This window comes from Nomascus leucogenys, chromosome 16 (assembly GCF_006542625.1).
Source record: "Nomascus leucogenys isolate Asia chromosome 16, Asia_NLE_v1, whole genome shotgun sequence".
Lineage (NCBI taxonomy): Eukaryota > Metazoa > Chordata > Mammalia > Primates > Hylobatidae > Nomascus > Nomascus leucogenys.
In genome coordinates, this window is record NC_044396.1 from 18,040,791 (window position 1) to 18,064,873 (window position 24,083).

At 37.1% G+C, this 24,083-nt stretch overlaps 1 protein-coding gene across 4 annotated transcripts in view; it reads right to left on the bottom strand.

Annotated features, from left to right (window-relative positions):
• The window catches only part of DECR1 (2,4-dienoyl-CoA reductase 1), a 67,647-nt gene that overhangs the window by 30,322 nt on the left and 13,242 nt on the right, over positions 1–24,083 (bottom strand). For all 4 annotated transcript variants that reach the window (XR_004026244.1, XR_004026243.1, XM_030795426.1 and 1 more), the window contains exons 2-6: positions 22,155–22,357; positions 20,536–20,593; positions 20,330–20,416; positions 18,453–18,600; positions 2,558–2,657 (exon numbers count right to left, since the gene is read on the bottom strand). Coding sequence is in view for 2 of the 4 variants with exons in the window: in XM_030795426.1 (XP_030651286.1) it covers positions 2,558–2,657; positions 18,453–18,600; positions 20,330–20,416; positions 20,536–20,593; positions 22,155–22,357 (596 nt within the window). In the remaining 2 variants the exon portion in view is untranslated. The remainder of the gene's footprint in view (positions 1–2,557; positions 2,658–18,452; positions 18,601–20,329; positions 20,417–20,535; positions 20,594–22,154; positions 22,358–24,083) is intronic.

The window sequence follows — 24,083 nt, forward strand, 5'->3', positions numbered from 1 at the left end:
TTCTCACAAGATCTGATAGTTTTATAAGGGGCTTCCCCCTTCACTTGGCACTCATTCTCTTTCCTGCTGCCCTGTGAAGAGGTGCCTTCCACCATCATTCTAAGTTTCCTGAGGCCTCCCTAGCCATGTGGAAACTGTGAGTCAATTAAACCTGTTTTCTTTATAAATTACCCAGTCTCAGGTATTTCTTCATAGCAGTGTGAGAACGGACTAATACAGATGGAGAAGGAAGACAGCCAAGGCATATGGGTCAATATGAGTAAAGCACAAGGGCCCAAACAACATGTAGAATTTGGGAACCTATAATGCCTTATTTAGTAAGACTGTGTACTATAAAGTATGAGAAGAAGGTTGATGGGAACTCAAGCTGTAAAGGAAGGCACATGTTTACTGAGCATCTATTACACGCAGGAACACAATAAAAGCAGCACCAAATCAGTTCTTAAAGGACATGAGATGAAAAGCTCTAACAAGACTGAAGAGTCCCCACAAAACAAATACTGACATTGAACAAATGCTGCCAAAATAGTCAAGTTCTCATCTTTTATTTCCAACACCACCTGACCTTAAAAAATGGTAATTATCTCTATTCAGACTAAGATTCAGCTTGTGAATAAATATTTCTTTCTATCTCAAACTAATGTGCATTTACTGACTTAAATATCAAAAATGCTCTGGGACTACTAAAAGAAGAGTACCATAATTCAGCTCAACAAGCATGGAGCACCAGCTATGGGTAATGAGGATGCAAACATATGGTCCTTTCTCTCACAGAACTCACGGTGAAGTGGGGAAGTCAGATTGTTTAATGTTATGTTAATGGAGAAACCCCATCTCTACTAAAAGTACAAAATTAGCCAGGTGTGGTGGCATATGCCTGTAATCCCAGCTACTTGGAAGGCTGAGGCAGGAGAATCACTTGAACCCAGGAGGCACAGGTTGCGGTGAGCCAAGATCGCACCATTGCACTCCAGCCTGGGCAACAAGAGCAAAACTCCATCTCAAAAAAAAAAAAAAAAAAAAGGCCCGCCATGCCCTGCTCTCTCTCTCTGCTATATTGGTATATTACCTTCATTTTAGAATCTATTTATTAGTGTTTGTCCTTTCACTAGATTGGATTAAACAAAGTTTTAAGGCACAGAGAGGAGGAAATGATTACAGAGAAAACATCCCAAAAGAAGTAAGCAAAACATCACAGCAAAATTCCAACAACAATATAACTCAGGCATAGACATATGAAAGTTGTATGGTAAGTTTAGGGAAACATGGAACAGTTAACATGGAACAGTTCAATGGAAATTAAAGCATGGAAATAATAAGTGGAATAGTAAAAAAATTTAAGCTCAGCTAACAACGAGGACTGTTCTATTTCCATCACTATCATATCCCTAGGACAAAGCACATATAAGGTATACAATAAACATTTATTGAATAAATAAATTAATTAACAATGGCCAGAGACAAGTCTGTTTAGAATGCCATAGTGAGTTCTGGCTTTTATTCCAAAGAGTGACAGGAAATGATCTAAGATTTTTAGCTGGGGAGTGTCATGGGCAGACATATATGTTCTTAGAAAGATAATTCTGGTGAAAATGTGAATATAAAATACATGGGGAAGAGACTGGTAGCAAAGAAATATACCATGATTATAGCAAGCCAGACAAGCAATGAAATGATGAGAACTCCCATTATAACAAAGACAATGGAAAAGGCCAATGGAGGACAAATTCAAAAAGCAATCATGGCTGGGTGTAGTGGCTCATGCTTGTAATCCCAGCACTTTGCTAGGCTGAGGCAGGAGGATTTCTTGAGGTCAGGAGTTCCAGACCAGCCTGGGCAACATAGCAAGACCTCATCTCTACAAAAAATTTTTAAAAATTAGCCAGGTGCTGTGGCACCCGCCTGTAGTCCCAGCTACTTGGGAGGCTAAGGTGGGAGGATGGCTTGAGTCTGGGAGATTAAGGCTGCAATAAGCTGTTATTGCGCCACTGCAATCCAGCTTGCGCAACAGAGTGAAGTCCTGTCTCAAAAAAAAAAAAAAAAAAAGGGCAGTTATACTCTGCTGAGAAAAGGCCACTGGACTTGGCAAGTGCTCATAGTCTGTGTTAGTCCCATTAATCTTATACAGTATCTACAATAAAAGAATAAAGATGTGCTTATGAGAGGGGTTAGGGATGGCACTGATAAAGATCTATGGGAGAGCAAAAAGGCTATAGTCCTGTGGTGTCTTATACGTAGCCACTAGCCATATACAGCTACTAATTTTCAAAATTTAGTTTCTCAGTCACCGTGGGATATTCCAAGGGTTCAATATCTACATGTGGCTATTGGATAGTACATATTTACAGAACATTTCCATCACTGCAGAAAGTTCCACAGGACAGTGCTGCTATAGACAAACAGGACTTATCTGGGAGATAAAATGTATGTCTCATGGTGAATCCAAGTCTTTGTTTACTTTTCTCTGGATGGACACCAGAAAGCAGGAATTTAGTTCCCTGAGCCACCAAACTGTATTAGTTATGTTCAGCAACAGGACTGACAAGGAAGTACTTACTTGCTCATGGCTTCCACACCTGCTTTGGCAGAAGCACTTGGTACTACAAAACCTGAACCAGTCTCAGCATAGATAGTGGTAATGGCAAGAAATGCTGCTCCTGAAATTTTAAAAGGATACAGTTGATTAGCAATATAGCTGTATCACTTCACATAAGGAAAACATTATTTATAAAAATGGGATCTGATTAAAGAGGGTATAAGAAAAACTGAAGTATTTTTTAAAACTTCACTCAGTCTAAATTAATGAGAGAATAATCTAAGAAAATTGATATGTCTTGCTACTAATCTTGTGATTTAGGATGGCCCAGTCTGCACTTACTTGGAATGTATGCATGGCAAGTCAATACGAAAGCCCAAATCTCAGAGGCATGCCCCTACTGCACCTTGTATAATCAGCTGGTCGGGATTCCCATTAACTAAGCACTACTTGAATAAGAATAAATCAGAATTAAAATTAAACTAGCAGGGACTTCTGCCTCCAGCCATAATGAACTTACCCTTCTGCTGTAAACATCAAGAAAACTGAGTAAGATATATGCTACAATTATATACAGATACTGCACAGCAGGCAGGGAAGGACTAGGACTGAGAGAAGGAAAATGAATAAGCCCTGAGATACCTTAGCTTTTTGCCTAAAGGTACTATATAGATGGAAGGATGAGGAGGAGGAATCTAAGCAGAAAATGGCATTCACACTGAGTTAAGAAGATAGAGATCAGTTTGGGGAGCCTGAGGAAACTAAGGTTTCTAAGAGTTCCTCCAAGGAGGAAAGTAGGCAGAGATATTAATAGAACTCCATAAAGCTGCATGGAGCTTCAATGAGTCTTTAGACAAATAAGCTGTACATGTTTAGTGTGAGATTCCATGACGCCAGGCAAAGAACAACTACCAGGAAGCTGTAAGTGATGCAATTCCCAGAGCTTGCATAGGGCTGGGAGACATGGGAGTTCTAAGCAGCTTCATTGAACATCCAGAGCTTTCAGTAGAAAGCTCAGAAAAAAAAAATGCCTTAGTAGGAGGGTTAAATTAGCCCCAAAGTAAAGACTACTATATACTTGCTGAAATAAAGCTTTAAAATGACCCTTAAAAATGATTAAGCTGATGCACAAGTAATTTAAAAGCGTTCCAAAATAACAAAAAAAACCACACACCTCAAAAGAAAATTAAAATACACACAGACGCAAACACACAACAACAACGTAATACTCACAGCATGCAATAAAAAATTACTGCACATAAAAAGACACAGAAACCTAACAAGGAGAAAAACGATTAATAGACAGAGTCCCAGAAATGACAGAGAAGACAGAAGTAGCAGACAAACAGCCTTTTAAATGCTATTACAAATATTTTTAAAGATTTCATTGAAAATATTTATATGATGAGAAAAATGGAAAATACAAAATAGAAACCAATATGGCTTCTAAAGCAGAAAAATACAATATCTGAAAGGAAAAATTTAACAAATAAGCTTAGCTGTAGAAGAAAAGATCCATGAATCTGAAGACACAGCAATATAAACTATCCAAAATGAAATACAAATGGGAAAAAAAATCTGAGGAAAAACCCAGAACCTCACTGACCTGTGGAACAGTATCTAGCATTCTAACAAACGTATAGTTAGAGTCACAAAGGAAGAAAATGCACTTGAATAAGGACTAAAAAAATTCAGAATTTGGTAAAAACTATAACTTACAATGCAGAAAGCTAAACGAATCCCAAGCAGGATAAACAGGGAAAAAAAATCAAGACATCATCATAATCAATAACTGAAAACCAGTGATATATAGAATCTTAATAGCAGCCAAAGGTAAAAATAAACAATAAAAATACACAAATACAGATAAAAATTTTCATTGGCTTCTCATTTCTAAAAATAATATAAGCTAGAAGACAATGGAGTTATATTTTTAAGGTGCTGAAAGATAGAAGCTTGTTAACTCTGAATTCCATATCCATCAAAAATACCCTTCAAAAATCAAGGTGATATGAAAATGATATTATAGAGAAACAGATTGTCAAAAGGAAAGAAATAGTAAATATGTAGGTAAATATAAAATATTTTTTCTTGTTTTCTAAATTTCTTTTTTAAATGATTGTATAAAAGCTGTATTAAAAAGTGATACTGCACATACAGTGGTCAATAGTGTCTAGGACACAGCAGGTTCTCAATAAATTAACTGAATGAGGCCAGGCATAGTGGCTCACGCCTGTAATCCCAGCACTTTGGGAGACCAAGGGGAGCAGATCGCCTGAGGTCAGGAGTTCGAGACCAGCCTGGCCAACATGGTGAAATCCTACCTCTACTAAAAATACAAAAATTAGCCGGGTGTGGTAGGGCATGCCTGTAATTCCAGCTACTCAGGAGGCTGAGGCAGGAGAATCACTTGAACCCAGGAGGCAGAGGATGCAGTGAGCCGAGATGATGCCATTGCACTCCAGGCTGGGTGACAAGAGCCAGACTCCATCTCAAAAAATAAATAAATAAATAACTGAAAGAATGAAGGCTTAAAAGGGTAATCTTTAGGTCCTGAGAAATCAGTGATTTCTCTACTTCTTATTTATTCATAACACAGGATAAGACAATACTTAATATTTGCAAAAGGATCAAAATAAGTTTACATCTTTTACATAACAGCAAATACTTTTAGAAATTTAAATTTGAAGGACTACAAGGAAAGTATTTTGAAGAATATTCAGATAAGTTTTCTCTGCTCCATATATTTAGTTTCTCTTTCTCTCAGCATTTTCCAGAGTAGAAAGAAAACTCAGCCCATCCTGGGAAACACGAGGGTGGAAGAGGGGGCAGGAGTACCATTTTGAGGATAGGAAAAAATAAGAATGGTTATGTTAGTCATTCTGGTAACTCCTTTTATATATCAAACAGCCTTTCAGATCACTGAAAATTACTTTGCTTCCAAAATCGTACTCCGTGAAAGAGGAGGGATGTAGAACATTAGTGGGCTCCATTACAGTACATTGACAACAGATGCTAACTGCATCATTCTTATAGCAAAATTACAAAAAAAAAAAAAAAAACTGCTTTAAAAGTGACAAATACAAAGCAAATGCTCCAATGGAAAGTGCACTGTCTTTCAACTAAGACTGAACAAATACATTTCTCCAAGTGTGGGAAAGGAGTTAAGCCATCCTAATACAATTTAGATGCTGAAATGAAAGTTATTTTACTATACTCTTTATCCCTTTAGGGTTTTATTTTCTCAGCCTAGAAAATTTGGGTAGCCCACCTCTTAGAATGAGATATTGCAGCTTTTAATTCTCCTGAGTGTAAAAGGGAGATAAAGGTTTGAAACTGCACTGTTCCAATAGCATTAATGCTGCAAGGTGAAACAATTATCGGCTTCAAAACAATGAACAGTGGTGCTAAAGTGCAAAGTAAAGAATTCCTAGATCCCCAGGGTTAGTCACATATATTTTCCTTCTTGTACAGAGGCCCCTTATTTCAATTAGAATAACTGCCCATGGAAAAGCTTTATAAAAGGCAAGTTTCTAACTCAGAGCAGACAACAGAAATAAATCTATATTACTAATGAGGTTAAGAAAATAGAAAAGGGAAGCAACAAATGAAATAAATATTATGTTAGCCCATCTTTGTTATTTTGAAATGGAAAAAAATAGTAATAAAAGAACATCAAAGATTATATTATCTATCAAAAAAGCTACGATATGTGCAAGATTATGATCTAATTTCAAAAGAAGATTCAAAAGTTCTAAAATCTGGTTTCAATACAAACTATGAATTGAAAGAATCACTAAACAATTTTAGTGATTCAATACAAACTATGAAAATTGAAAGAATCACTAAACAAATTTAGTTCCAATGACCAACAGAAAGGGAATAGTATAGACACCTGGGCTCAGAAACTGATTCCACTATTTACTAGCTGTGTAGCTATGAGACTTTGGGGAAGTTGCATCCCTGCTCTGGACCCTAGATTTATCACCTTAAAACAGGAACATAGGGAGTATCCAGCAAACGTCATTAGATTCTAAGGATTACTTGTTAATTTACTGCTGTTGTTGATTCCACCTATTACTCTTCTGCTCTCAGGCAAAAAGACTGCCATTTACTAGCTGTGTATTAATAATTTGGCAAGTTGTGTTAGGAAACATCACCAGAATGGAAGGTAACTCCAACAGGCATCCCAGCCCTCTAGTTTCACAGACACATCCAAGAATTTGTTGAACCGCTGGTAGGTCAGGGCTGCTACACATGGTTGAGCAGTGCATAAGGGTGCCATATCTAAGGAAGCATGTTTTACATTACAGATATTACATGATTATTTACTTATTTCAAAATTTTCTGGTTGTTCTGAGGGTTTCCTTTCTAACAAGATAAGAAATATATGTGGGCAGAATGGCCCCACTTAAAGATCCCATGCCCTAATTCCTAAGAACTGAATTTCTTATTTTACTTGGCAAAATAACTTTGAAGATGTTAAGAAAGATTACAGAATTTAAGAGAGGGGCCTTTCTGGGATTATCCAAGTAACAGAGTCTAATCACATGAACCCTTAAAAACAGATAACTTTCTCTGGCTGTAGTCAGAAAGATGAATTTTAAGGAGCAGGCAAGAGAGATGTGGTAGAAGGAAAAGTCAGTCCCCAAGCATGAGAAAGACATACTGTGGTATTGCTGGCTCTGAGATGTACCAGACCCTATGTAAGGATCAGAGAGAGGTCCCTAGGAGATAGGGTGGCCCTGAGCTGACAGCAACCATGAACATATACACTTCCGTCCTACAACCACAAGAAATTTGATTCTTTCAATGACCTAAATGAGCCTGGATGTAGACTCTTTCTAGAGCCTCCAAGACATGAGCTCTGCTGGGTGACTCCCTGATATTAGCTTATAAGATCTGAAGCAGAGAAACCAGCCAAGCAACTCTGTGCATTTACTTGCAAAAAACAGAATTATAAAATTATAAGTGTATGATATACTAAGCTGTTAGTTTTGTGGTCATTTGTTGTAACCACAATGGGGGACTAGTAGAGTGTATTATGTCAACTTTCCAACAAACAGAAATAAAGTATCTTAATTTTTTTTTTAATCCTTGTTTAACTTTACCTATCACCGAAGGATGAAGTCCACATTGCTTAGCCTCATCTCCTACCCCTCCAGGCATTATATGTCACATATAAGCAACACTGAACTCTTTGTATGCCTAAATACACAGCTGAGCTGTTGGTTGCAGTTCTAACTCTTCTACTATTATTGCTAGCAATTAATCTTACTGACAATTATGGTAAGAAGACAAACTTCTCTGTCTTTTTGATGAGGGCACAGAGGATACCTGTCTCCGAGCCATTTTTCAATGAGAGCCCATATGAAAATCTAAAAATCCTTAATTCTCTAAAAGCTACTCAAAATAGGACTATAACATTTAAAAACTAGAATAACCCTATATAAATAATATTATCTACTAAGGAAACACTTTCTCATTTAAACATTTAATATAAATATGTACCTCATGTAGGCTGCTATTTTTAAGTTTAATTATAGTAAGAAGGGATATCAGGGCTCTGGTTTTTCTAACCAATTTTAATTATGAGTCAAAACCTAAGTTTCAGATAGTTGATGGTCCCCTTGTAAAAGATGTGGTAAAAATACATTTATCTTGGAGGAAACTTAACATTTTCTTTCATAACTAACATCTATTGAGTACTAGTCTGCCCCGGGAACTATTCTTAACACTTTATAGACACTAGCCCTTATAATCATTACAGCAATCCTAGGAGGAAGGCTTTATTATTAACATTATTTTACAGAAAAGACAGGCACAGCAAGCTAATCTGTCCAAGTTGATAGGACTAGTAAGTATTAACCAGGATTGGAACTTGGCAGTTAGGCTCTAGAGCCTGCGCTCTTAACTACTATGTAACTACTACTGCCTTGCCAAGAAATTTCTAATTACTACTTAGAAAGAAAAACTAATTTATTTTCAAAATTCTCAAATCACTTTACCTTTACCTTATCTTCGAAAAACACCAAAATAAGGTACACAGTTGTTCTAAGAAATTTTAACAGATGAGGGTGAACTCTCCCATCAAACGAGATGACTCTAGAAAAAAGTGATTTTAAAAGGATACTAGTACCACCTTAATAAATTTCAACTGATAACTAAAAATATGTTTTAAAATACTCTTCAGATGCACCCACTGTTCTAGAAAAAACAAAATCTCTGGACACAATATAAAGAAATGTACTCATGTGGTTCTTATATACTCTAAGCAACATACACCTTGCACTCACACTGCTGACAAATAAGAAAAGCCTTCCACTATGCTCTACTCTTCCCACTTCTGAAACAAGGTGCATTTGCTTCCATTCCAATTGATCATGTCAATGACTGGTCATCTTTTCCCTCTAATAGTAAAGTTGAAGGACATAATTGAAAAAAGTGTTAAGTATGTACTCAACTCACCTTCCTTTTGCAGGTCTCCAAAATGTTTCACTGCATAAACAAAGCACCACCTTTGTGTTCAGTGTTGAGTTAGGAAATGGTGGGGAAGGAATGGAAAGGCTTTGCAGGTGGGACAGAAGTAATGCACCCTGATAAAAGAATTTCTAACGGATGGAGAGTTGATGGAAAAGGAGACTTACAACATTAAACAATAACTAGATGTAGCGTGTTTTTAAGTGCTAAAGCAGGGGAACCCAACACCCCGGCCCCATACCAGTCTATGGCCAGTTAGGAACCGGGCCACACAGCAAGAAGTGAGCAGTGGGTGAGCCAGCATTACTGCCTGAGCTCCACCTCCTGTCAGATCAGCGGTGACATTAGGTTATCATAGGAGCACAAACCCTATTGCAAACTGCACGTGCAAGGAATCTAGCTTGCACATTCCTTATGATACTGTAATACCTGATGATCTGAGGTGAAACAGTTTCATCCCAAAACCACCCGCTGCCCCTTCCCCTGGTCTGTGAAAAAATTTTCTTTCATGAAAATGGCCCCTGGTGCCAAAAGGGCTGGGGATCATTGTGCTAAAGTGTGCATGCTAGCCCCTGAACTGGTAATCCTTCCCTGAGGAGTGGACTAGAGCTGGGAATAGAGACTCTATGGCTCAGGGAAAGAATGATTCTAATCAGGGCATGTGTAATGGATCAGTCAAACGGGCTAGTATAGAGACTGGACAGGCTGAGGGTGCTACATTATGGAGGACAAGGAAGAGTAAATGGTCAAGTACAGTATCTATGGGTTGGAAAAAAGAATGTTTTGAAATTTATTCTTGTGTTTACAGTTCACACATCAGGGACTCCAGAAGAACAGGAAGATGGTTAAAAAATCTTGTGTTTTCTGATAATTTAATTGAACTGCAAAAACAGTATAATGTATTTCACTCAGTTCAATGCTTCCAAGGCCTCTGGCCTTGAAAACTGTTTCTTCTTCTCTATTGACTAAAACAGTCCTTTGTTTTTATTCTTTCTTCAGTTGGTGATTTACATTTATTCTCTTCCTCTATCACAAGGCTGCTGGTAAGATTATTCACTTTACTCTTTCCCTTTCCCCAACACAAGCTCCATATGGTTCAAGCTTCCTTGGGTTGCTTCTACTTCTTAGTTTTAAATTCCCTGAGGTTCTTAAAAGTTATTTCCACCAAAGTCTTTATGTTAGCTAGGCTATCGGATGTCCATTCACATGTAAGAAAAAGCACATGTACATCTGTAAAACAATTTATATTTTTCATGAGGCTTCTACACCTAACACCTTGTTCTGTTACTAAATATTGGAGTAGTAATTTATTGTCAAGTCTATTTTGTAGATGAAAAAGCTGAATAACAGTAAAATATCGTCACTCACTAACTGTCCAAGTATCAGGTGTAAACTAAGTGACTGACTATGACTAGAACAAAAAGTCACAGTTCGTTCTTTTTCTCTACTAGACCACTTACAACAACTAATTTTTTAAATTATGTCAATTGTCGATTTGAATAGTAATAGTTAACACTTAGGTAATTAATAAGCCATAGTTTCTCATCTGTAAATGTGAGTGTTAAAAATTCACTTCCTATATTAAAAAAAAAAAGATTGTACCTCAGTTTCCACCCATGTCTATAAATGGGAATAAAAGAGCACTTACTTGCAAGGTCATTGCAAGTGTTAAATGAGTTAATAAGTACTTAGCACTTAGAACAAAGCCTGATACAAAATAAGCACTCAATAAACATTAGATGTGAAAGAAAGAAAAAAAGAAGGAAAGAAAGAGTTTTATAAGGGAAAAAAAAGAAAGGAAGGGAGGAAGGAAGGGAAGGAGGGAGGAAGGAAAGAAGGAAATAAAAATAAGTGAAAATTTGGTTAAAATTAGGTAATGTCTTTAAAAAGAATACTTCACTTTTTGCTTGTTCTGTATTCCAGCACCTGTTACATCATATACCTTTATTTAATATAGAACTTGTGGCAATCACTATAGAATTCTCATATGTTCTTAGGTATAAGGAATTCTAGCTTTCTGGTATAAAGTAATCCATGTGATTCAACACCAAAGCTATTCCAAAATCAAGTACAATATCTTAGTAGGCTGTCATATACTTTTTCAATAAATACATGCAAGAAAAGCAAAAAAATTTTTAAGAAAAAACAGTTTTATCTAGATGCAATCAAAATGTATTTTTAAGACAATAATAGATATGAGGCCAATGTTTTAACTTGAATGTTAAGTAACTTAAGATTCTAAAAAAAAATCCAAATATGAAGAGTATTACACTACGTCGAACGCTTATATGATATGTCTCTGATGGCGGCACAAGAGGCTTTTGTTGGATTCAGGTTAAAGTAACAATTTTGCAAAGCAAGGCTGTAGCCAACATATCACCTGTTGGACAAAGCTGCCAGAGCAGGTGCAAAGGACAAGGTAACATCTGCATATAAACTCCCCTCAAATCCTAATCACTAAACTAAGCAAGCACAGAAGCTAAGAAGCTCAATGAAAAGTAACACTTGGCAAAGGACAAAGTAAGCATTAAGAAAATTTCAGCAAAACAAATCTAGCAATATATAACTAGGATAATTTACCAAAATTAAGGAAGATTCAGCCTAGGAATGCAATGGTGTTCAATATTCAAAAATTAATTAATGTAATTCACCATATTAACAGGCTAAAAATATACCCATCTCAATAAATATAGAAAGAAGGCTTATATTAACAAATTCAATACCTATTCATGATTTTTTTAAAAAAAGCTATAACGACAGGATCAAATTCACACATAACAATATTAACCTTAAATGCAAATGGGCTAAATGCTCCAATTAAAAGACACAGACTGGCAAATTGGATAAAGAGTCAAGACCTATCAGTGTGCTGTATTCAGGAGACCCATCTCACGTGCAGAGACACACATAGGCTCAAAATAAAGGCATGGAGGAAGATCTACCAAGCAAATGGAGAACAAAAAAAAGCAGGGGTTGCAATCCTAGTCTCTAATAAAACAGACTTTAAACCAACAAAGATCAGAAGAGACAAAGAAGGCCATTACATAATGGTAAAGGGATCAATTCAACAGGAAGAGCTAACTATCCTAAACATATATGCACCCAATACAGGAGCACCCAGATTCATAAAGCAAGTCCTTAGAGACCTATGAGGAGATGTAGACTCCCACACAATAATAATGGGAGACTTTAACACCCCACTGTCAGCATTAGACAGACCAACGAGATGGAAAGTTAACAAGGATGTCCAGGAATTGAACTCAGCTCTGCACCAAGCAGACCTAAAAGACATCAACAGAACTCTCCACCCCAAATCAACAGAATATACATTCTTCTCAGTACCACATTGCACTTATTCCAAACTTGACCACATAGTTGGAAGTAAAGCACTCCTCAGCAAATGTAAAAGAACAGAAATTATAACAAACTGTCTCTCAGACCACAGTGCAATCAAACTAGAACTCAGGTTTAAGAAACTCATTCAAAACCGCTCAACTACATGGAAACTGAACAACCTGCTCCTGAATGACTACTGGGTACATAACTAAATGAAAGCAGAAATAAAGATGTTCTTTGAAGCCAATGAGAACAAAGACACAACATACCAGAATCTCTGGGACACATTTAAAGCAGTGTATAGAGGGAAATTTATAGCACTAAATGCCCACAAGAGAAAGCAGGGAAGATCTAAAATTGACACCATAACATCACAATTAAAAGAACTAGAGAAGCAAGAGCAAACACATTCAAAAGCTAGCAGAAGGCAAGAAATTACTAAGATCAGAGCAGAACTGAAGGAGACAGAGACATAAAAAACCCTTCAAAAAAATCAACAAATCCAGGAGCTGGTTTTTTGAAAAGATCAACAAAATTGACAGACCGCTAGCAAGAATAATAAAGAAGAAAAGAGAGAAGAATCAAATAGACGCAATAAAAAATGATAAAGGGGATATCACCACTGATCCCACAGAGATACAAACTCCCATCAGAGAATACTATAAACACCTCTACGCAAATAAACTAGAAAATCTGGAAGAAATGGATACATTCCTGGACACATACACCCTCCCAAGACTAAACTAGGAAGAAGTTGAATCCCTGAATACACCAATAACACGCTCTGAAATTGAGGCAATAATTAAAAGCCTACCAACCAAAAAAAGTCCAGGACCAGACAGATTCACAGCCAAATTCTACCAGAGGTACAAAGAGAAGCTGGTACCATTCCTTCTCAAACTATTCCAATCAACAGAAAAAGAGGGAATCCTCCCTGACTCATTTTATGAGGCCAGCATCATCCTGATACCAAAGCCTTCCAGAGACACAACAAAAAAAAGAGAATTTTAGACCAATATCCCTGATGAACATCCATGCAAATATCCTCAGTAAAATACTGGCAAACCAAATCCAGCAGCACATCAAAAAGCTTATCCACCACGATCAAGTGGGCTTCATCCCTGGGATGCAAGTCTGGTTCAACATTATGCAAATCAATAAACGTAATCCATCATACAAACAGAACAAAAGACAAAAACTACATTATTATCTCAAAAGATGCAGAAAAGGCCTTCGACAAAATTCAACCGCCGTTCATGCTAAAAACTCTCAATAAATTAGGTATTGATGGGACGTATCTCAAAACAATAAGAGCTATTTATGACAAACCCACAGCCAATATCATACTGAATGGGCAAAAACTGGAAGCATTCTCTGTGAAAACTGGCATAAGACAGGGATGCCCTCTCTCACCACTCCTACTCAACATAGTGTTGGAAGTTCTGGCCAGGGCAATCAGGCAGGAGAAAGAAATAAAGGGTATTCAATTAGGAAAAGAGGAAGTCAAATTGTCCCTGTTTGCAGATGACATGATTGTATATTTAGAAAACCCCATCATCTTAACCCAAAATCTCCTTAAGCTGATAAGCAACTTCAGCAAAGTCTCAGGATACAAAATCAATGTGCAAAAATCACAAGCATTCCTATACACCAATAATAGACAAACAGAATGCCAAATCATGAGTGTACTCCCATTCACAATTGCTTCAAAGAAAATAAAATACCTAGGAATCCAACTTACATGGGACATGAAGGACCTCTTCAAGGAGAATTACAAACCACTGCTCAATGAAATAAAAGAGGACACAAACAAATGGAAGAACATTCCATGCTCATGGATAGGAAGAATCAGTATCATGAAAGTGGCCACACTGCCCAAGGTAATTTATAGATTCAATGCCATCCCCATCAAGCTACCAATGACTTTCTTCACAGAATTGGAAAAAACTACTTTAAAGTTCATGTGGAACCAAAAAAGAGCCTGCATTGCCAAGACAATCCTAAGCCAAAAGAACAAAGCTGGAGGCATCATACTACCTGACTTCAAACTATACTAGAAGGCTACAGTAACCAAAACAGCATGGTACTGGTACCAAAACAGAGATATAGATCAATGGAACAGAACCAGAGCCCTCAGAAATAATACCACACATCTACAACCATCTGATCTTTGACAAACCTGACAAAAACAAGAAATGGGGAAAGGATTTCCTATTTAATAAATGGTGCTGGGAAAACTGGCTAGCCATATGTAGAAAGCTGAAACTGGATGCCTTCTTTACTCCTTATACAAAAATTTATTCATGATGGATTAAAGATTTAAATGGCAGATCTAAAACCATAAAAACCCTAGAAGAAAACCTAGGCAATACCATTCAGGACATAGGCATGGGCAAGGACTTCATGTCTAAAACACCAAAAGTAACGGCAACAAAAGCCAAAATAGACAAATGGGATCTAATTAAACTAAATAGCTTCTGCACAGCAAAAGAAACTACCATCAGAGTGAACAGGCAACCTACAGAATGGGAGAAAATTTCTGCAATCCACCCATCTGACAAAGGGCTAATATCCAGAATCTACAAAGAACTTAAACAAATTTACAAGAAAAAATCAAACAACCCCATCTCAGACACTTCTCAAAAGAAGACATTTCCACAGCCAACAGACACATGAAAAAATGCTCACCATCACTGGCCATCAGAGAAATGCAAATCAAAACCACAATGAGATATCATCTCACACCAGTTAGAATGGCGATCATTAAAAAGTCAGGAAACAACAGATGCTGGAGAGGATGTGGAGAAATAGGAACACTTTTACACTGTTTGTGGGACTGTAAACTAGTTCAACCATTGTGAAAGACAGTGTGGCGATTCCTCAAGGATCTAGAACTAGAATTACCATTTGACCCAGCCATCCCATTACTAGGTATATACCCAAAGGATTATAAATCATTCTACTATAAAGACACATGCACACGTATGCTTATTGTGGCACTATTCACAATAGCAAAGATTTGGAACCAACCCAAATATCCATCAATGATAGACTGGATTAAGGAAATGTGGCACATATACACCATGGAATACTATGCAGCCATAAAAAGGATGAGTTCATGTCCTTTGTAGGGACATGGATGAAGCTGGAAACCATCATTCTGAGCAAACTATTGCAAGGACAGAAAACCAAACACTGCCATGTTCCCCCTCATAGGTGGGAATTGAACAATGAGAACACTTGGACACAGGGTGGGGAACACCACATACTGGGGCCTGTCATGGGGTTGGGGTAGGGAGGAGGGATAGCATTAGGAGATATATCTAATGTAAATGATGAGTTAATGGGTGCAGCACACCAACATGGCACATGTATACAAACCTGCACGTTGTGCACATGTACCCTAGAACTTAAAGTACAATAATAATAATAAAAAAGCTATCAGCAAACTAGATATAGAAGATAACTTCCTAAAGCTTATAAAGAATATTTATGAAAACTTACAGGTAAATCATAATTAATAGTGAAAATCTAATTGCTTTCCTCCTCCTGGCATCAGGAGGAAATGTATTTGATTTGTTCTTAATACTAGGAACAAGCAGAATCTAAGTTTTTACCTATTCAATATTTTAGTGAAGGTCCCATCCAGTAAAATAAGGCAAGAAAGAAAATAAAAGCCTTATCAATTGGGAAGGAAAATATAAAAACTGTCTTTTTTTCACCAACAGTATTATCAATGCAGAAAATCCAAGAGGATCTAAACAAACAAAAAAAAAACTGTAATAACCATTCAGCGAGTTTAGCAAGCTCCTAGGGAAAACATCAATACACAAAACTAAACCATTGTATTTCTAAATACTACAAGAAAACACCTAGAAAATAACATTTAGAAAACAGTGCCATTTGCAATAGCACCAAAAATTTAAATACTTTGGGAGAAAGTTAACAAAACACGTACAATGCCTATGCAAAACACTGCTGATAGGAATTAAAGAAGACCTAAATAAATGGTGAGAGATACCACATTGAGAGATTGGAAGACATGATATTGTTAAAAATGGCACGCTTCAGTTCCTTCACTGTCGATCCAGTACCAGAACAAATCCTTTACCACGTACTCCCCTCAGCCGAGTGGTCCAAGTTCTCCAAACTCTGTCAGCTTATAGCATCAATAACTGACAGGAATCTTGAAAGAATAAAAACTGGCTTCCATCTTTTAAAAAGATATCTTATGTATTTTTAATGAAGCCCATAGAATTTTAATCCAATGTGATGAACAAAAATAGATCAGAGTCTATGTTAAAATGAAAGACAATAATGAGGAAAGAAGGGAGAGTCAGACAGAAATCGAGGGTCACAGAGATGAGCGAGGGAAGAAATAAGAGACAATGAGGCAAAGAAGGACAAAGAAATGAAAGAGACAGATTAAGAGAGAAACAGAGAACCAAAAATGAGGAGCTGACAGAGGCAGAGCAGTAGAGAATGAAATTGAGATATGAGCAAGGGGTAGGGCAAGAGAAAATCAGACAGAGGCAGAGACACAGGAGAGATACAGAGATCAAGGTTCCTCGGACAGAGAAGGGAAGAGAGAGGAGTCACACTCTTCCCTGTCCCCCCTTCCCACTCTTATCCATCTTCCCGCCCTTCACCAAAAAAAAAAAAAAAAAAAATCAAATCAAACACTTATCCAAAATCCAATTATAAATCACATCCATTCTGCCATCATGAGTAACCAGGAATTTCAATTTCAATGAGTGCATAGAAAGGATGGAAGCTATTAGTGTATGTGTGTGAGCAGACACATACACACAGAGCTAGTGCCTCTGTAGCATCTCTCTGCTCCTACATCGTATCTCAAGCTGGTTCTAGGATCACCTGCGCTGCACAAAAGAAGAAATGGAACCTTATAAAGCAAAGGTTTCTGAACCAGAGGGAGGAACCTAGCCAGCTCCATGCCCTCTTTCCTCCCCTCAACCCTCAAAGGACATCCTCTGAGGAACATGAGAACTCTTCCTCATTTTCCTTGTTTAGAATACTCTCCACCTTCTCTGAGAAAATACCCTCACTCTTCAAGTTCCCCAAATTATTCAGGGACAGGGTCTTGTCCACCTCTGTGCTTTCAGCATGAGTATAGGGCCTGCTACCCAAAAGTCATTAGTAAGTGTCTGTCAGGTGAATAAATGTATGCTGGTTCTAGATCTATATGAATATACACACATATATACATTAGACATGTTTGCTATCCATGTACATATGAACTTTAATTAAGTAATTCATAATACTAACAAAAATGTTCTCCTAGTAAGTTCTCGCTAAATCTATTTTCCCTCCAGTGTCCTTAATGTCATTGGTATTATCATCATCCAGACACTTCACCCCATCTGAAAATACTCTCATCAAATCAATAAGGCCTGTTGATCTTATCTTCTAAATGTCTTCTACTTTATCTCCCATGCAATCCAGCCACATGCCAAAAGAAAAATCAAATCCTCCTGAATGGCACTCCTTCCATCATCCATCTTGTTATCACTAACCTTTCCAATCAAGTCGCATTCTTTGTTCCACCTTCAATGGAAATCCACACAAAAATACTTCCTATTTCTTTCAGGATTAACATTACACTCCTTATTTTGGTATTGAGAACCTTCCCAATTACACTCCAACCCACCTTCCCAAAATTATTGCCTATTCCTTTCCCCATCTCTAATGACATCAAGGTTTTCATCATTCCCTACGTACTTATGCTCCTCCTCTCCACCAGGCCTCTATCCATGGACATTCACATGTCCCTTCCCTCCTCTTTCTCCACATCTAGATCTTTGAACTTACAGCTTAAGTTGCATCTTGTTCCTCAACCTGATCACTGACCCTAGGGAGAGTTAGTCATTCCTGTCTCTGGATTGCCAATGCACTTGAAACATATATTTCTTACTGCTCAAATTGTAATACATGATAATTATTTAAATATCATTTTTCTCCATTACACTGTGAGTTGTACAAGTGTAGACTGTCTCATTGACTTTTAAAGTACCACAGACCTTATCACAGAACCTTGCACGCACAGAAGCCAAATAAATATGGGAAAAGCAAATAAACATACCTTTCTGTGCTTTAATTAGTTGTTTTCCAATTTCTAGTGTGATGAAGGCTGTGCCATTTAGAACTATGTCAGTTATGGTTTTCCAAGCATTAGGAGAAAGTCTTTCGGTAGGAGAAATAAAATTCCCTGCTGCATTGTTTATCACAATCTAATAAATGAACAAGGTAAGTTACAGAAACTTTAGATGAGGAAAAACATTTTCCCTGCAGGGTTTTTGTTTCTGAAATGTATTAACAGAAATAATACAATAAAGTTGAAGTTCACAGCTACCTGCGAAACAATACCATGAGATTTGGTAGTCTGAGTCTGTGAAAACCTCCTATGTTAGTTACCAAATTTCAGAATCCTAAGCCGTCTTTAAATTAGGGTAGATTGTCCTATTAGAAAACTAAGGCTGGGTGCAGTGGCTCATGCTTGTAATCCCAGCACTTTGGGATGAGTTCAAGACCAGCCTGGGCAACAAAGCGAGACCTCATCTCTACAAAAATTTTGTTTTAAAAATTAGCTGGGTGTGGTGGCACGTGCCTGTGTTCCCAGCTACTTGGGGGGCTGAGGTGGGAGTATTGCTTGAGCCCAGGAGGTCAAGGCTCCACTGAGCCGTGATTGTGCCACTTGCACTCCAACCTGAGTGACAGAGCAAGACCCTGTCTCAAAATAAACGAATTTTAAAAGTTAAAAAAAAAGAAAATTAATACAGATTAAACATATTTACCACGTGACTGCATTTTATTTCAAAGAATCTCAAGAAATGCCTTTTTGTTTCTGATGTCATTTTAGTTTAACTCAACCAATGCAGCTTGTGGTTGATGATCTATTTACCATCAACAAAGATTCTGGCTAGTTCTACAGGAGATTCAGTGTTATTGGTTCTGAAAATACCTTTAACATAGAAAAGTGCTATCTTTGAGACTACTGGAAGAAATGGCTTCTTTCCAATAAATGTACCAAGCAACAGCAAAATATTCATGCATATTTCAGGCCTTAAAAGGAGAAATTTTGAATTTCTTACAGTTTTTCATGTTTATATTGTTCTCCACTGAGGAAGACAATCCGAAGTTACTAGGAGAAGCAAAAAGCATCAATCATTTAAACTCAATGCTGTGCTCTTGGATAACTGCTCTTGTTATTTCATAATTTTATTAAATAAAGTGAAATCAAGTTTGTTTTCTAATCAATCATAAATAGATTCTTTAAGTATTCCTGAAAGGAAGTTGTGTAGTGGTCTTCCTACTCTGTTCTTTGCTTTAGCAGAACTGGCATTTTCCTAGGGACAGAAAATAGGTGCTTCTCAACACAGCACTTGCTCATATTGAGGTAGGAGGCAGGCCTAACTCTGGAGGCAGAGCTCCATCACAGGACCAGATTGAGGACTGGCTAAACCAGGTCCTGGATGAAAGCACCCTGTCTTTAGACATACCCACCAATGCACCATGTTTGTTTACCATTGCCATGGCAATGCCAGCAAGTTACTGCCCTTTCCATGGCAACGAACTGATGACTCAGAAGTTACCAACCCTTTTCTAGAATTTCTGCATAAACCTAATTAATTTGCAGGTAATTAAAAGTGGGTATAAATATGACTATAAAACTGCCTCTCAACTGCTATGCCCAGCACATTAACTATGGAGTTGCCCTTCTCTGAAGGAACAGTCACAGATCCATTCCACTGCTGCTGCTTCAATAAAGCTATTCTCTTCTACCACCAGCTCATCCTTGAACTCTTTCCTGGGTGAAGCCAAGAACCTTCCCAGGCTAAGCCCCAGATTGGGGCTTGCCTGTCCTACATCAGTATCAATATTTTATTTCCTTTGTACACATCAGTGGGTGTTATCAACATCAAGTGTCTTGCACTTTGGCTTCATCATCGCCACACTTACATTAGGATGTCCTGCAACTTTGATCAGTTCTGACACAGTGTTTTGAACCATATCAGGATCCCTCACATCACACTGAATTGCATGAACCTGCAAAATAACAAAAAGAATATGACATTTTCCAGGTTTCTTAAACCAAATGCATGAACAAATTATTTGAACATGTTATAATTCCTAAATCTAAATTAAATAACTGATTTTTAATGTACCTTATTCCCAGTTTGAGAAGAAATTTGTTCTGCGGTAGCTTTCAAAACATCCATCTTCCTAGAAATAAACACCTTGTATGACTTCATATTATATTTTTCAGTTTCATAAATTGAAGAATACAGAGAATCCATAGCTTAAAGAAAAGCATTTCTGAGAAAGTATAGATGTTATTTACATACAAAAATCAATGCGAATTTTTTCTAAAAGTCAAATTTAGATCATTTTTATATATTTGATACTAATTTATTGAATTAGTCACTTTTAAACCAGTTTACTTTAACATTACACACAGATTTAAATTATTTCCTTAATCAGCCAGGTTTACAAAGAAAATATATTCATGGTATAATGTTAGTAGGTTTTGTACTACATTTATGGGTTCAAAGAGTCTACATTTATTCACACAGTCTCACATTCTACAAAAAAAAAACTATGAATAGAAATTATTAAAATGAAAATAATATTTTAAAACTCTTAAAAACATTACAATGTAAAAACAAAAAATATTGCGGCCAATCTGCAATTGCAAATGACATAGTAACTGTTGTTTGGATGGCTATTTGGCTTACCTAAAATTTTACACCATTCAAAATGGTGAAGGGGTGGATTTTTAAACCAGTCTCTAAAGCCTCAGACTTAACAGAGTTTATAGGGTACCAGAATATGCCTAATAAGAAGAAATTCCTTCCACATGGTCTTACCCTTCCTATATTCATCACAATAATAGATATTTTGAAATACCTGTTTATTTTATAGAAAATGAAAGTACTGGCTGGGCGCGGTGGCTCACACCTGTAATCCCAGCACTTTGGGAGGCCAAGGCGGGTGGATCACCTGAGGAGTTCAAGACCAGCCTGGCAAATATGGCAAAACCCAGTCTCTACTAAAAATACAAAAAATTAGCCGGGTGTGGTGGCAGGCGCCTGTAATCGCAGCTACTTGGGAGGCTGAGGCAGAACTGCCTGAACCTGGGAGGCAGAGGTTGTAGGGAGCCGAGATCACGCCACTGCACTCCAGCCTGGGCAACAAGAGCTAGACAAAACTCCATCTCACAAAAAATAAAAAATAAAATGAAAGTACTGCATCAATTATCCTGGTATAAGGTTAATTATTAATTAAAACGGTAACCATAATCATTCCCACTGAAGACAAAGCAACCTCCATATAGTGTTTAAAAAAAAATGTTTCTTCTGAGACAAGGTCTCACTATGTTGCCCAGCTGGTCTCAAATTCTGGGCTTCAAGCGATCTTCCTGCCTCAGCTTCCCAGTAGCTGGGATTACAGGCACACACCACCCCACCTGGCTCCATGTCATACTTTTTAACTTCATCTTCGTGTACAGGAAAAGAAATATTCTACCACTGAATTGGGGAAATTAAAATAATGAAAATTGCAGGTATTTACCCAAACATCAGTTCCACAATTTTCATTGTTTCTTTCATCTCAAATAGTACCTTTTTCCAAAAAGATGTATTTAAATAACCTAAAGAATATTTCTAATATTTCATATAAGATTAAGATGCTAATCAAACAACTCTGGCAAACAGTGTTTTCAATACTATGGCACAGAATAGTTTCTTCAAAAGCGTCGCCAATAGGCTTGATGTAAGGGACTTACCGGCTGGCTATCACGCACTGAGCACCTAGGCTGGACAGAAGAGTCGTCATTCCTTTACCAAGGCCAGTACCTCCGCCAGTAATGAATGCCACTTTTCCTTGAAAACTATTAGGTGGTAGCATCACTTTTTGAAGAGGTGAAAAGAATTTAGACTGCAAAGCTTCAGTGTTTTGATATAATATTTTTGTCCCATAACTGAAAAACTAAAAGGGGAAAATGAATTGAAATTTGCATACATATATTTCCAAAAAACAGATGAATTTTTTAAAACATGCTCTTGAATTTAATAGTAATCAAATTCTTGCATTAACACAAACTCACTGCAAACATATTGGTATTGTACTTAATTATTATTCTTTGCTTTCTGATTTAAAAAGCACAGGCTCTGGAGCTTGACTACATAGCACAGAATTTTCTCCCAAGCTATGTAACTTTCAGCAGGTTATTTGACCTCTCTGTGCCTCAGTTCCTTCATCTACAAAATGGGGACAATAAAATAAATTTCTTCATATGGCATTGTGAGGATTATATGAGTTATTACAGGTAAAGCACCTAGAGCAGTGTGTAGCATATAGTAAGCACTACAAATGCTACCATTATTAGCTGCAGGTGTTTTGCTTAATTAAATTTTGTTGTGTTTTGTTTGTGTGTTTGGTTTTTTTGTTTTGTTTTGTTTGTTTGTTTTTTTGAGACAGAGTCTCACTCTGTAGCCAGGCTGGAGTGCAGTGGCGTGATCTTGGCTGACTGCAACCTCCGCCTCCCGGATTCAAGTGATTCTCCTGCCTCAGCCTCCCGAGTAGAGTAGCTGGGATTACAGGCACACACCACCACGCCCAGTTAAATTTTTGTATTTTTAGTAGAGACGGGGTTTCACCATGTTGGCCAGGATGGTCTCGATCTCCTGACTTCATGATCCACCTGCCTCAGCCTCCCAAAGAGCTGGGATTACAGGCATGAGCCACCATACCTGACCAAATTTAATTTTTAAAAAACTAACATAAAGCATTTTTGTCTTTCAACAAGAATAATCTGGACAAAAATCACTTTCCACCTTTGAATCACTGAAGAAAATTGTTAAAAATTCTCTATAAGGATGATTAAATCAAATGCCTCTTCCCATGCTAGCTTCTGGCCACAAAACATAAAACAGAATATTTCTGTTATTTATTTTAAATGGGAGGAAAATCAATGCATTTTGGAGTAAAACATATTTGTATTGCCCTATTTTATATGTAACAGCTTGTACTCACATTACATGCGAACATCACTGCCATTCTCTCGCATTTCATCATAAAACAAACTTTAGGTATCTAATATAATGAACAATAGGAGCTAACATTCATTAAGTAGTTACCACCTGCCAGGATTACATATCAAACTACTTAATCTTCCAAACAACCACATGAAATAGGTATTAGTTTTATCCTATTGTACAGAAAGGGCTCTCAGAGTGATAAAAAAATATATATATTGCCAAAGTTGCAGAACCAAGGTTCAAACAGACTGACAGGCTCCAGAGCCTTCTCTGATAACCAGCTTGCATATTCCTCTGTCTATTCTCTGAGATCCTGCTAAGCTTAATGGTCACACCAGGGAGGTTATGTGATATTCCATTAGGTCATGGTGGCAAGATTAAAACTCCAGTTAAAACTCCAGAAGCTACCATTTCCTTCCAGAGTATTCCTGTAAGCTAAATAGGCTGTCATCAGTTGATTCAGGATATCTTGAAATTTATCCTAAGGAAAGAATAAGAAATGTGGTCAATGATTTAGAAAGAGGCTGTTCATCAACTGGAAATTGCACAAGAAAATGTTTATAATGTGATGTTAAATGAAAAAAAAGAAACAAATATACAGTATATTTTTAACTACAAATAAAAATATATGCTTAGAAAAAAAGACTAGAAGGAAATACCAACAGTAAGTAGTA